The sequence below is a fragment of the Coregonus clupeaformis genome, chromosome 29, assembly GCF_020615455.1.
Source record: "Coregonus clupeaformis isolate EN_2021a chromosome 29, ASM2061545v1, whole genome shotgun sequence".
NCBI classification, from domain to species: domain Eukaryota; kingdom Metazoa; phylum Chordata; class Actinopteri; order Salmoniformes; family Salmonidae; genus Coregonus; species Coregonus clupeaformis.
Window position 1 is genome coordinate 33,458,588 of NC_059220.1, and position 15,000 is coordinate 33,473,587.

A 15,000-nucleotide genomic window follows, 5' to 3' on the forward strand; every position below is an offset into this window, starting at 1 on the left:
GATTCATTAACGATTATCCGTAATAATGGTAGCATCCAAATTGATGTAGAAGTGCTCAGAAACACATTCTATTCTTATTTACAATAAAGTTATCTCCAAAATGACACAATACATTATTTAATTTCTATAGGGCACAACATAAGTTGAAACACAACCAATACAAACTGCAAATGGATCCAGTTTGTAGAGTCACAAGTTTGATGTAGTCATTGTGTACTGGAAATATTGGACCAAATACTTCACTTTTGACTAAATGTAATACACTATAAGTGAATTTGTCCAAATACTTATGACTCCCTCAAAAGGGGGGACTAGATACATGAAGTGCTTTCATTTCTAAACGGTAAAACAGATATGTATGAAGATACCCTCAAATAAAAGGTGACATTCTGTGCTTTCGCCTCATATAAAACATTTGATCTCAAATTCAAAATGCTGACGTATAGAGCCAAATTAAACATTTTAGCTTCACTGTCCAAATAAATACATAGGGGAATGAATACGCTTGTTTTTAAACAATGTAAATGTAAACAAACACGTATAGCCTCGTAACATGGTCAGTCCTTGAATCCATAGCTCTGTCTATGAATTGGAGAGTGGTTACATTTCACCAGGCCCTTCCCTCAGCTGTTTACCAAAACAGAGGCGGGGTATCCGCTTTGTTATTGTTTTAATTAAGGTTTCTAGCTTTCAGTGGACACGAGCGACACAATGTGATTGAATAGTAAACTGTGGTACCCAGCTTTGACTAGAGTCCTGAGGAATAGGGACACCAGTGTCTGACCAGCTGCACACATACCCACACGCTCTGCTGCCAACTCCGGCCCCACTGCCCCAAGACCTAATGTGTGTGACCGGGTGGATGGCTTCAGTCTGTGTGTTGCAGAATAGTGTGTTGCAGTGTGTTTGGAAGAGAGTGACTGAGTGTGTGAGAGAGAGACACACACACACACACACACACACACACACACACACACACACACACACACACACACACACACACACACACACACACACACGTTGGCTGTGTTTCAAGGTCTATTTCTGAGGCAGTTGGTAGCAGGCTGCAGAGCCTGCATCGGAGAGTAGCTCATACTGGGCTGCTAGTAGACAGGAAACACAAACTATCTCAGGGAAACAAATACAGCCATAGCATCTCTTCTCCCCCTCTCTATTTTGCCCTTCTGTCTGGTGGGACAACACAGCTCTATTAAGGAGTAAAGAGCTACAGAGGACCAGCCCCCTCCATCCACCCCCACTAGAGCCACTAAAGAGCCCCCCCCTAAGGCCACTGCTAACTGGGGGAGTAGAGGGACCCCTCTACCCTCCTGTACCCCCTAATTGAGGCAGATCGAGGGTGTAGAGGTGTGTGTCACCTTCTGTCTGGGTGCCAAGGGAGATAGGATGTGTTTGTTAGCCCCGCCCCCTGACCTTTCTCTCTGGCTGACGCATCATTATGACCTCATTAAACGCTACCCGACAGCCACCGCCAGAGGGGAAATACCACGGGGAGAGTGTGTCTGTGTGTGTGTCTGTGTGTCTGGGTAAGTAGTTTTACTACCTGATATATATGTAACTGATTGGGTAGGTGTGTGTAGCAGAGGTTGTTTGGTAAAACACACGCACAGTGGGACTCCAACACCTACCAGCCATGTCTCTCCTCCCTCTCCCTCTTCCTTCCTTCCCTCCCTCCCTCTCTCCCTCCCTGAAGTGGTGAAAAAGAGGTGAGATGATAGATATTTCAATAGTTAACCAATAACTACCCAGACTATTTACATTCAACCTTTTTGACTCACCACATACGCTGCTGCTACTGTTTATTATCCATCCTGTAATCACTTTATTCCAACCTATATGTCCATATCTACCTCAATTACCTCTTACCTCTGCACATCGACTCGGTACCGGTACCCCGTCTATATAGCCAGGTTATCGTTACTCATTGAGTATTTATTACTTGTGTTATTATTTTTCTATTATTTCTAATTTTTTTCTCTCTGCATTGTTGGGAAGGGTCATAAGTAAGCATTTCACTGTTAAGACGAAATCACCAAGAGAGACGCCGTCAATGGCATAAAAATGTACGCGCGAGACTTGCCAGCATCAATTCACATACACTGCGTAGTGTATGCTAACGTAATTGTCATGAGAATCCATAATAAAGAGCTGTATTTGTTATGTTTGCTATCCCTTGTCAATGATTGTTGTGTGTTCCTTTTGACTCACCTTATATGTCCTATGTGAGCCATCGTACCTGCCTGTGTGAGGAGAGTTGTGAGGAGAGTCGTAGCTAACACACTCGAGCAGTTTATAAAGAATTTAGCTAGTTTTGTTCTTTCTACATGACAGTATTCTCTCTTAAAATCAGAGATCCTCGCGTTTCCCAGCCGTAGCCTGCCTAGGCTATATGCCTGTGATCAAAATCAATACAGGTAGGCATAACATTATTGTTTTCAAATACAGTGGGGAAAACAAGTATTTAGTCAGCCACCAATTGTGCAAGTTCTCTCACTTAAAAAGATGAGAGAGGCCTGTAATTTTCATCATAGGTACACTTCAACTATGACAGACAAAATGAGAAAAAAAAATCCAGAAATTCACATTGTAGGATTTTTAATGAATTTATTTGCAAATTATGGTGGAAAATAAGTATTTGGTCAATAACAAAAGTTTCTCAATACTTTGTTATATACCCTTTGTTGGCAATGACACAGGTCAAACGTTTTCTGTAAGTCTTCACAAGGTTTTCACACACTGTTGCTGGTATTTTGGCCCATTCCTCCATGCAGATCTCCTCTAGAGCAGTGATGTTTTGGGGCTGTCACTGGGCAACACAGACTTTCAACTCCCTCCAAATATTTTCTATGGGGTTGAGATCTGGAGACTGGCTAGGCCACTCCAGGACCTTGAAAATGCTTCTTACGAAGCCATTTCTTCGTTGCCCGGGCAGTGTGTTTGGGATCATTGTCATGCTGAAAGACCCAGCCACGTTTCATCTTCAATGCCCTTGCTGATGGAAGGAGGTTTTCACTCAAAATCTCATGATACATGGCCCCATTCATTCTTTCCTTTACACGGATCAGTCGTCCTGGTCCCTTTGCAGAAAAACAGCCCCAAAGCATGATGTTTCCACCCCCATGCTTCACAGTAGGTATGGTGTTCTTTGGATGCAACTCAGCATTCTTTGTCCTCCAAACACGACGAGTTGAGTTGTTACCAAAAAGTTATATTTTGGTTTCATCTGACCATATGACATTCTCCCAATCCTCTTCTGGATCATCCAAATGCACTCTAGCAAACTTTTGATGGGCCTGGACATGTACTTGCTTAAGCAGGGGGACACGTCTGGCACTGCAGGATTTGAGTCCCTGGCGGCGTAGTGTGTTACTGATGGTAGGCTTTGTTACTTTGGTCCCAGCTCTCTACAGGTCATTCACTAGGTCCCCCCGTGTGGTTCTGGGATTTTTGCTCACCGTTCTTGTGATTATTTTGACCCCACGGGGTGAGATCTTGCATGGAGCCCCAGATCGAGGGAGATTATCAGTGGTCTTGTATGTCTTCCATTTCCTAATAATTGCTCCCACAGTGGATTTCTTCAAACCAAGCTGCTTAAATATTGCAGATTCAGTCTTCCCAGCCTGGTGCAGGTCTACAATTTTGTTTCTGGTGTCCTTTGACAGCTCTTTGGTCTTGGCCATAGTGGAATTTGGAGTGTGACTGTTTGAGGTTGTGGACAGGTGTCTTTTATACTGATAACAAGTTCAAACAGGTGCCATTAATACAGGTAACGAGTGGAGGACAGAGGAGCCTCTTAAAGAAGAAGTTACTGGTCTGTGAGAGCCAGAAATCTTGCTTGTTTGTAGGTGACCAAATACTTATTTTCCACCATAATTTGCAAATAAATTCATTAAAAATCCTACATGTGATTTTCTGGATTTTTTTTTCTCAATTTGTCTGTCATAGTTGACGTGTACCTATGATGAAAATTACAGGCCTCTCTCATCTTTTTAAGTGGGAGAACTTGCACAATTGGTGGCTGACTAAATACTTTTTTTCCCCACTGTATGTATCATTGGCACTGGCAGTTAAACTTATTAACACTAAACAGATACTTTTTAACTATACATGTCACAATTCCAGTCTATTTTCTGGCAATATCTCCCTTCACTTTACCAGCACAGCTTTATAAACAACCAAGTCTCGTTCTTCTAAATAAACAGTACTCTCTCTTGAAATCTGAGTCTTCAAATTTTCCAGCCGTAGCCTGCCTATACTATATGCGATCAAAATCAACACAGGTAGGCTGCAATTGTTTTCAAATGTATAGCCTATTTGAATGATAAACCTTAGCTTACACAGCCCAATACATTTTAAACTACATCTGTATAGCACTTTGTGACATCTGCTGATGTGAAAAGGGCTTTATAAATACGTTTGATTGAATTTGATTAATTGTCTACTTAGCATAGGGAAAATCATAACAATTCCTGTAATTCCTTTTCACAAATGACCCACGCCGTTTATTCACATATTTTACCAGCATTGCTCCACGTAGACGCAAGAACATTTCTAATTTGATGCAATATGACGCCGTAGACGCCGTTGACACTCGTGGCCAGTCGTTTTCTCTCATTTACTCAAATGCATTCTATTTCCAACGTGAGCACACTCGTTCACGTGCTTTAAAAAAATGCTTTTCGTTTAAATTGGGCTTTAGTGACAAAGCATGTGACAAAAAAAAAATGTTATTTTGTTTTATTTGAATGCTTGTGTTCGCTCTCTCTCAATCCGGTCACGCCCACCGCTTTCTCCTGACATTTTACCTCCCTCTCTCCTTCTCTACCTCTCTCCTATGTTCCCATGGGTGTGTGAGTGTGCGTTCCTGTGTTGTCAGAATCCAAACTCTCAAGTTGTTAGGACAGAACCCTCCCAACACACACACAGTAATTGGACAGCCTTAATTGCCTGCTTATGAATTAGGTGTAACATATTCGTAGGTGCATCCCATCACTGACACTTCTCCTACTCACCCTACCTCCATCCTTTCCTCCTTCCCTCTGTCTGTCCCCCTCTCTCTATGGGCCTAACCAGGACTCTGGGGCGGCATATGAATTAATTACAGAGAAAATCAAATCTCTTGCTCCATACAGAGGAGAGGAGAGGAGAGGAGAGGAGAGGAGAGGAGAGGAGAGGAGAGGAGAGGAGAGGAGAGGAGAGGAGAGGAGAGGAGAGGAGAGGAGAGGAGAGGAGAGGAGAGGAGAGGAGAGGAGAGGAGAGGAGAGGAGAGGAGAGGAAAAAAGAGGGGGGGATGAGAGGAGAGGAGACGAAGATGTAGTCTCCACTCCTCCCTCTCCTGTCCTCTCTCCTTCTCTTTTCCCCTCTTCTCCCCCTCTCCTCTACTCTCCTGTGTTAAAGCTGGTTTAGCCGGTGGGTTGGCGTGAGGAGGGGATAAGTGCCCGGCTGGTTAAGTCAGTGGGTAGAGTACTTTAAGGGGATTTGAGGCAGCGTCTGGCATGGGGAAAGGTGGAAGAGGGGCTTTGAATCAGATTGGGGAGGATAGAGAGAAAGACAGGGGGACAACAAAAAGGGAAAGAGAGACAGAATGAACCAAAAAGAGGTACGAGTAGGAAAGAGAGGGAAGTGGAGAAAGAGAAAAATGGAGAGATGAAATGACAGAAGATAGTATATGGCTTCATATCCTCCTTCCCTCCCCTCCTCTCAGATAACGATAAGATTGGGATGTTGATATCACCTCTATGTGGTTTAGGGTTTGCGAGTGCATGTGTGTATGTGTGTGTGCGTTGGGGAGGTGTCTAGTTTAGGGGCAGAGGCTATCTTATCTGATTTGGCTTGCTGACCCCTCCCCCTCCCCCGCTCTTTAGCCCGTGGGGGACAGGGCTAATTTCAGTCATATATCCCCCTCAAGGGCCGAGCTGCTGGACCGCCACAAATAACCCCCATGACCCCCCTCAAACCCTCCCTCCACCCTCCCTTCATTTCCCCTTGTCTCCACCTTTCCTCCCAGCTGTAGGGGTGATGACAACGTGAGTTAGCCGTGACGCTGACAGAACTAGCCAGGCACAATGAACGTCCCCAGACATCTCTAGCAGGGCCAGGCTGAGATGCTTACACCCTAAGGGGCTACATTATCATATTTTACAGTACACACATACACACAAACAGGGAATGGTAACCTAGTTGTATTGTAAATGTAGGGGATTTCTACACTAAAGTTGTATTGTAAATGCAAAGGGAATGCTAAGCTAAAGTTTTATTGTAAACCCAAACGGAATTCTAAGCTAAAGTTGTTTTGTAAATGTAGGGGGATTTCTACGCTAAAGTTGTATTGTAAATGAAAAGGAAATGCTAAGCTACATTTGTATTGTAAATTGACTGTACCATAATGTAAAAGGAATGGTAAGCTAAAGTATGCTAATAAATTAAGGGTAAATGGTAAAGTTGTATTATAACTGTAGGGATAAAGCTAAGCTAAAATAAAAGGAGGCTAAGAGAGAGCAAAGGGTCTCCAACAACAAAAGCATTGAAAATATTTTCCATCAGGCACACCAGAGGTGGAGTGTGTTTTTGTGTGCGAACACCTCTTTATATTGTTGTAGTTTTTCCCCTCGAAAAGAGACATGAGGGAAAATAAGAAAATTGATGAATCAATTTTCCAAATGACCCTTATTCATATGTAGAGCGGGACCCCTGTATTACATTCAAGCACTTTACAACAAATGGGGGTGCCATGGTCTGCCATAGTGATGTATCTGTGTAGGGTAGACCACAGGCACACACAAAAGGCTGCTATTTGTCTGGCTGCTCAGGGGACGACGTGCCACATCAAACCCTTAGCCACATCCCTCAGCTACCTACACACACACACACACACACACACGCACATGCACACACACACACATGCAAAGACTAACATACACAAACATGCAAAAACACACACACTGGCTGTCGGGAGCTGTGAACGGAGGAAAGCGTGCCTGCAAGGGGTATGTGTGTGTGTGTGTTAAGGGGGAGAGTGGGTACCTTCAAGGCTGGTGTGACAGAGTATGTTTGGGCTGATGGCTGAGACCACAGGGGCCCTCACACACACACACTGCAGCAGAGCAGCTTTTAGGTTATTAAAGGAGGACAGAACTCTAACTTCAAACGGAAAAAAAGAACACTTCAAAAAAGTCTGTGTAAAAGTAAATTTTTACAGGAGACATGAACACAGGGATCGTGTGTGTGTGTGTGTGGGGGGGATTGTGTGTGTGTGTGTGTGTGTGTGTGTGTGTGTGTGTGTGTGTGTGTGTGTGTAAAAGAAAGTGAGGAGTAGAGGGGTCGAGGAAGAGCGTAGGAAAAACACCAGAGATCTGACCGCTGTGAGGAGGAGAGGAGGAGGCCAACACTCCGATCAATTACAACCTTGACTCTCTCTCTCTCTCTCTCTCTCTCTCTCTCTCTCTCTCTCTCTCTCTCTCTCTCTCTCTCTCTCTCTCTGCCTCGTTCACCCTCACCCTCCCTCCCTCTCTCACATTTGTTTCTCTTCTTTTCTATAATAAATCATTTCTCCTCTCTCCTTTCATCCAAGAGAGTGGACTGGGAATAGGGTAGTGGGTGAATAAGGGAACGAGTGAGTGTGTAAATGAAGGAGTGCATGTCTCTTACCTTCTCTCATCATGCCCACGGAGGGACAGCTCATATAGGAGCGAGTGAGTGTACTTGAATAAAAGTGTGAGTGTATAAAAGACAGAGTGGACATTTCTCTTACCTTCTGTCATTATATCGACTGTTAAAAATCTCAAGTAGTAAAATGTGTGTATGATTGAGCAAGTGTCACCATTCGGTCAGTTAGAGAAGGATAGAGTGAGTGTGTGATGGCGCCGGAGAAGATGGCTGCCATTTCACAGCCCTCTAACCAATTGTACTATTATGTGTGTTTTTTTGCGTTATTTATAATTGATGAGAAAGAGACAGAGATATCGTGGACGGAGGTCGGGGTGCCATGTAAGGATCCAACGGCGAGCGAATAAATTTCCTCTTCCATCAATCCTATTAGCCAATGTTCAATCATTTGAAAATAAATGGGATGACCTAAGATTAAGGTTATACTACCAACGGGACATTAAAAACTGTAATATCAGGAAAACACTCATCTAGAGGCAGCGCTCCTAGTGGCCGGGGACTTTAATGCAGGGAAACTTAAATCCGTTCTACCTCATTTCTACCAGCATGTTAAATGTGCAACCAGAGGAAAAAAAAACTCTAGACCACCTTTACTCCACACACAGAGGCGCGTACAAAGCTCTCCCTCGCCCTCCATTTGGCAAATCTAACCATAACTCTATCCTCCTGATTCCTGCTTATAAGTAAAAACTAAAGCAGGAAGCACAGTGACTCGGTTAATAAGGAAGTGGTCAGATGACGCAGATGCTAAGCTACAGGACTGTTCTGCTAGCACAGACTGGAATATGTTACGGGATTCTTCCGATAGCATTGAAGAGTACACTATATCAGTCACTGGCTTCATCAATAAGTGCATAGATGACGTCGTCCCCACAGTGACCGTACATACATACCCCAACCAGAAGCCATGGATTACAGGCAACATCCGCACTGAGCTAAAGGGTAGAGCTGCTGCTTTCAAGGAGCGGGACTCTAACCCGGACGCTTATAAGAAATCCCGCTATGCCCTCCGACGAACGATCAAACAGGCATAGAGTCAATACAGGACTAAGATTTAATTGCTCTGACGCTCGTCGGATGTGGCAGGGCTTGAAAACTATTACAGACTACAAAGGGATGCACAGCCGCGAGCTGCCCAGTGACACAAGCCTACCAGATGAGCTAAATCACTTCTATGCTCGCTTCGAGGCAAGCAACACTGAAGCATACATGAGAACATCAGCTGTTCTGGATGACTATGTGATCACGCTCTCCGTAGCCAATGTGAGTAAGACTTTTAAGCTGATCAACTTTCACAAGGCCGCAGGGCCAGACGGATTACCAGGATGTGTACTCCGAGCATGCGCTGACCAACTGGCAAGTGTCTTCACTGACATTTTCAACATGTCCCTGACTGAGTTTGTAATACCAACATGTTTCAAGCAGACCACCATAGTGCCTGTGCCCAAGAACACTAAGATAACCTGCCTAAATGACTACCGACCCGTAGCACTCACATCTGTAGCCATGAAGTGCTTTGAAAGTCTGGTCATGGCTCACATCAACACCATTATCCCAGAAACCCTAGACCCACTCCAATTTGCATACCGCCCCAACAGATCCACAGATGATGCAATCTCTATTGCACTCCACACTGCCCTTTCCCACCTGGACAAGAGGAACACCTACGTGAGAATGCTATTCATTGACTACAGCTCAGCGTTCAACACCATAGTGCCCTCAAAGCTCATCACTAAGCTAAGGACCCTGGGACTAAACAGCTCCCTCTGTAACTGGATCCTGGACTTCCTGACGGGCCGCTCCCAGGTGGTAAGGATCCTCAACACGGTGGCCTCTCAGGGGTGCATGCACAGTCCCCTCCTGGACTCCCTGTTCACCCATGACTGCATGGCCAGGCACGACTCCAACACCATCATTAAGTTTGCCGACGACACAACAGTGGTAGGCCTGATCATCGACAACGATGAGACAGCCTATAGGGAGGAGGTCAGAGACCTGGCCGTGTGGTGCCAGGATAACAACCTCTCCCTCAACGTGATCAAGACAAAGGAGATGATTGTGGACTACAGGAAAAAAAAGAGGACTGAGCACGCCCCCATTCTCATCGACGGGGCTGTAGTTGAACAGGTTGAGAGCTTCAAGTTCCTTGGTGTCCACATCACCAACAAACTATCATGATCCAAACACACCAAGACAGTCGTGAAGAGGGTATGACAAAGCCTATTCCCCCTCAGGAGACTGAAAAGATTTGGCATGGGTCCTCAGATCCTCAAAAAGTTATACAGCTGCACCATTGAGAGCATCCTGACTGGTTGCATCACCGCCTGGTTATGGCAACTGCACGGCCTCCGACCACAAGGCACTACAGAGGGTAGTGCGTAAGGCCCAGTACATCACTGTGGCCAAGCTTCCTGCCATCCAGGACCTCTATACCAGGCGGTGTCAGAGAAAGGCCCTAAAAATTGTTAAAGACTCCAGCCACCCTAGTCATAGACTGTTCTCTCTGCTAACGCATGGCAAGCGGCACCGGAGCTCCAAGTCTAGGTCCAAAAGGCTTCTTAACAGCTTCTACCCTCAAGCCATAAGACTCCTGATCAGCTAATCATGGCTACCCGGACTATTTGCATTACCCCCCCCACCCCAACCCCCTCTTTTACGCTGCTGCTACTCTGTTTATTATTTATGCATAGTCACTTTAACTCTACCCACATGTACATATTACCTCAATTACCTCGACTAACCGGCGCCCCCGCACATTGACTCTGTACCGGTACCCCCTTGCATATAGCCTCCCTACTGTTATTTTATTTTACTGCTGCTCTTTAATTATTTGCTCTTTTTTATTTTTTACTTATCTATTTTTTATTTAACAAAAAAATAAATAAAAAATAAAACTGCATTGTTGGTTAAGGGCTTATAAGTAAGCATTTCACTGTAAGGTCTACACCTGTTGTATTCGGCGCTTGTGGCAAATAAGATTTGATTTGATTTGATTGGAATGAAAGAGTGTTTATCTCTCTCCCCTCTTACGTCTCATACAGACAATTTAAGGATGGAGTGAGTGTGTGAATGGAAAGGTGTGACTCTCATCATTTCGACAATTAGAAAAAAAGAATAGCATGAGTGTGTGAATAAAGAGTATATCCTACCTTCTCTCATCATTCCAACGTTTAGACACTTCATGAAGCGACAGGCTTGGCAGGACTTGCGTCTCCTCTTGGTGATCTCACACTCGTTGGTGGCAGGGCAGCTGTACTCAATGTTCCCTGTGGCAAGGCATGTAGGGAGGAAGATAGAGGGAGACACAGTGTTTATTAGCAGCTAGTGGGGACACACCACTCACACACTCACACATACAGATAGATAGATAGAGAGAGAGAGAGAGAGAGAGAGAGAGAGAGAGAGAGAGAGAGAGAGAGAGAGAGAGAGAGAGAGAGAGAGAGAGAGAGAGAAACAGAGAGAGAGAGATCGACACACACACACAGAAACAACAATTTGATAAGATTATACGTCTGACTAAAATTAGTGTGTTGGACAGCAGGAAGCATCCACTGATCTGATTAATAAATGTAGCTCATTATCAAGATAAACCTCCACACACACACCTACAATCATGTATATGTACACATCCGCCAAATAATGGGCAGAAACACACAGACACACTGACCCACTGCCAACATTCTATGGGGTCACGCTGGTCATTGGACTAGCCTGTGTGTGTGTGTGTGTGTGTGTGTGCACATGGGCTAGCCTGCCAAAAGGAGTTTACAGAGCATAAGCCCCGCCCCCTGACCTGGCACCTGACCCTACAGTGACCTCTAGGTTGGATGACGACCTGGCGTCCTGACCAATCACCAAGCCTGCTGAGTGGAGGCTGATATGCTACCTTACTAGGAAAATAAACACACGTATCCTCTCCTTTCCTCTACTCTCAGTCTCTCTATGTTAATTACCACAAGTGTGTGTGTGTGTGTGTGTGTGTGTGTATGTGTGTGTGTGTGTGTGTGTGTGTGTGTGTGTGTGTGTGTGTGTGTGTATGTGTGTGTGTTGGTGCCCAGTGCTGCATGTATATGTGTATGGGATATTCAATAGGAGACCTGTCTGGTGGTGTTAGTGGTAAGGGAATACATACGGGGTGAAATCCTACCAATCTCCTCTGAGAGCGATATACTTGTTTCTACTGCATGTCAATGTCCTGTGCTATGTGCCCTGGGTATAAAAACACACATGATGTGTGTGTGTGTGAGCTGTTAGGTGTGAGGCAATGCAATTTGAGTAAGAAGGCAGAATACAGTATTAGATCTCTCTCTCCCTCTCTTCCCCCTTTTCTTTCCACTCAAAAATGCAATAAGAGTCTTTCTAGCTCTCTCCTGTCCCATCCTCTCTTCCACATATCATCTATCAGGCCGAGTCACAAGTCAATGAGGCCCATGACTTATATATGAGTAGGGAACCCTGGCTGTACCTAATGAAGGTCACATAGGACCTGGGTCTGCTCTGAGGCAGGAAAAAGGTAGAGAATTGGATAGAATGGGGGTACGATATGAGACCATTGTCTTACACCGTCATGTGTTCTGTCTCATATCGTATATACTGTCCCCGTTCTATTCCGTGAAGTAAGGAAACATAGTGGGCAGGGAACAGAATAGAATCCTTCAGATTCCCCCTTTCATTGCTTACCCACCACCCTTCAACCATTTCTCTCCTTTCTTGTCATCGCCCCATCCACAGTTTTTTTTATTCTGGTCAAATCCCCTTTACTTCACCCTCCCTTTCTCTTCTCTGCTATTCTATATCTCTCCTCCTTCTATATCTCTCCTCCATTCCCCTTTTACTCTCTCTCTCTCTCTCTCTCTCTCTCTCTCTCTCTCTCTCTCTCTCTCTCTCTCTCTCTCTCTCTCTCTCTCTCTCTCTGTCTCTCTCTCTGTCTCTCTGTCTCTCTCTGTCTATCTTTCTCTCTCTCTCTCTCTGTCTCTCTCTCTCTCTCTCTCTCCCTCTCTCTCCCTCTCTCTCTCTCTCTCTCTCTCTCTCTCTCTCTCTCTCTCTCTCTCTCTCTCTCTCTCTCTCTCTCTCTCTCTCTCTCTCTCTCTCTCTCTCTCTCTCTCTCTCTCTCTCTCTCTCTCTCCCTCTCTCTCCCTCTCCCTCTCTCTCTCTCTCTCTCTCTCTCTCTCTCTCTCTCTCGCTCTCTCACTCTCTCTCTCCAATAAGGGAGTGATAGATGCAGGATGTCAGGTGGCACTGGACAGGTGCCACTGCAACACCAGCTGCCAGCGCCTCCGAGTGCTGCTTCCTCCTCGCTGCGACACAAACGCGCACACACACACATACATACACATACACACACCCACTAACACTCCCACCTTCCCCACACACAGCAGATTGGGGGAGGAGTACAGTTCCATCCCTCCATCCCCTGCCCCCTTCTTCACATCTCTCTCCACTTCCCTCCCTCTCCTGTCTCCTTCCTCCACCATTTCTCCTGTCCCCTCTCTGACAGTCCAGCCAGGTTGATAATTCCTCTTCCTCTGGCAGTTGTGTTCTCTCTCTCTCTCTCTCTCTCTCTCTCTCTCTCTCTCTCTCTCTCTCTCTCTCTCTCTCTCTCTCTCTCTCCCCTCTCTCTCTCTCTCTCTCTCTCTCTCTCTCTCTCTCTCTCTCTCTCTCTCTCTCTCTCTCTCTCTCTCTCTCTCTCTCTCTCTCTCTCTCTCTCTTTCTCTCCCCTTCTCTCTCTCTCTCATCTGTCCTTCCTTCTCTCCAGCCAGGTTGCTATAGTGGTGTCCAGCTGGAGAGGCTGTGGTGATTACCTGCAGTTTTATTGGCTAATGGCTTGAAACATACCAATATGTCTACCACTGCCCAGAACTAGGGCCAACACACACACACACACACACACACAGCTGCCTATCGGAGTCTTGGCTTGTGTCAGGGCCAAGTACAATATTATGACCCACTTGTTCTACTGCATCCATGTCTGTAAACCTGTTTAATCTAAACACACATATCTATACTGGTCAATCCTGAATCTAACATGTCCATCAAATTGGAAATGACGGTCCATTAAATAAATAAAATATGCCATCATATAGACTGATTCAGTGTCACTCTCACTCAGATTCAGGCAGTGTGTATATTCATATCCACACACTTCATTTAAGTCATGTATACTGTACCATCAGTCCCATTTATCTATGGCCTTTTCTTAGTAAATACCATAATCTAAGCATCTCATCAGAAGTGATCCAGTAACGTTAATGATGCTTGTATAATTTCTAGATCCATTTATCCATCTCTGATCTTTATTAAAGTTTGAAAGCTGCTTATCTACCATAAAGCCTTTAGACAGGAGGAGTCTGACTCCTGACCCTTAACCTGACCCTAACTCTGACCTCTAATCATAATCCCTGGCCTGTGTCTGACCCAGGATTTCCTCCAAACAATCAGATCAGAAGTAGAGGTAGAACAATGTTTTATCTCTCTATTCAATCAGCATATCATATTGTAAAGATTGGAAATATCCTATTGAAACCAATTAAATAGTTATAAGCAGGGGCCAATAGAGCTGCAAGTGTGTGTGTGTGTGTGTGTGTGTATGCGTGTGAGCGTGTGCCTGTGTATTGCAGTAAAAGACTAGGGGCACCCTAACATAACAAATAATTAAAAAACAGGTCTGACCCCTCACCCCTGACCTTTAATCTTTAACCCTCCTAACCCCTGACCCTGAGCGGAGGGAGCGTGAAAGCCAACCTTGGATGGTCCTCTTGAAGAAGGCCTTGCAGGCTTCGCAGGAGGCCACGCCGTAGTGGTAGCCCGAAGCGATGTCGCCACACACCAGGCACAGCCGCTTGGGCATGGAGTTCAACATGTACTCGCACTTGATCTGCGAGTCCTCCCCGATGGTGCTGGAGCAGTCCTCGTAGCGCTTGGAGGCCCCGGCGGGGCCCAAGGGTCCGGCCCCAGGCCCGTACAGGGTGGGGGAGTCCAGGCCGTTCTGGTGGCCGTTCATGGTTGAGCTGTAGGAGCCGCTGGCGTCGCTGGAACCCCCAGGGCTGTGGTGGTTGATGCTGTCTGCCAGTGAGGCGGGGCTGGAGGGCTCGGTTTTAATGTAGGACGGGCAGTTGGACTCTAGGTGGCGCTCTTTGCTGGACATTCTGCAGAGGAGCCTGGAGGTAGGGAGGTAGAGGGGGAGGGAGGAGGAAGTGAGGTAGAGTGAGGAGAGACATAAGAAAACATGTTGTTATTGGTGAGTTGGTCATAATGAAAAGGCTTGACAACATGTTGTTATTGGTGAGTTGGTCATAATGAAAAGGCTTGACAACATGT

At 45.5% G+C, this 15,000-nt stretch overlaps 1 protein-coding gene across 4 annotated transcripts in view; it reads right to left on the bottom strand.

Moving 5' to 3' along the window:
• Positions 1 to 15,000, bottom strand: part of LOC121545064 (estrogen-related receptor gamma) — a 96,136-nt gene that overhangs the window by 53,004 nt on the left and 28,132 nt on the right. For all 4 annotated transcript variants that reach the window (XM_041855424.2, XM_041855427.2, XM_041855423.2 and 1 more), the window contains 2 exons: positions 14,425 to 14,840; positions 10,833 to 10,949 (listed from right to left, as the gene is read on the bottom strand). In XM_041855424.2, coding sequence (XP_041711358.1) covers positions 10,833 to 10,949; positions 14,425 to 14,840 — 533 coding nt within the window. The remainder of the gene's footprint in view (positions 1 to 10,832; positions 10,950 to 14,424; positions 14,841 to 15,000) is intronic.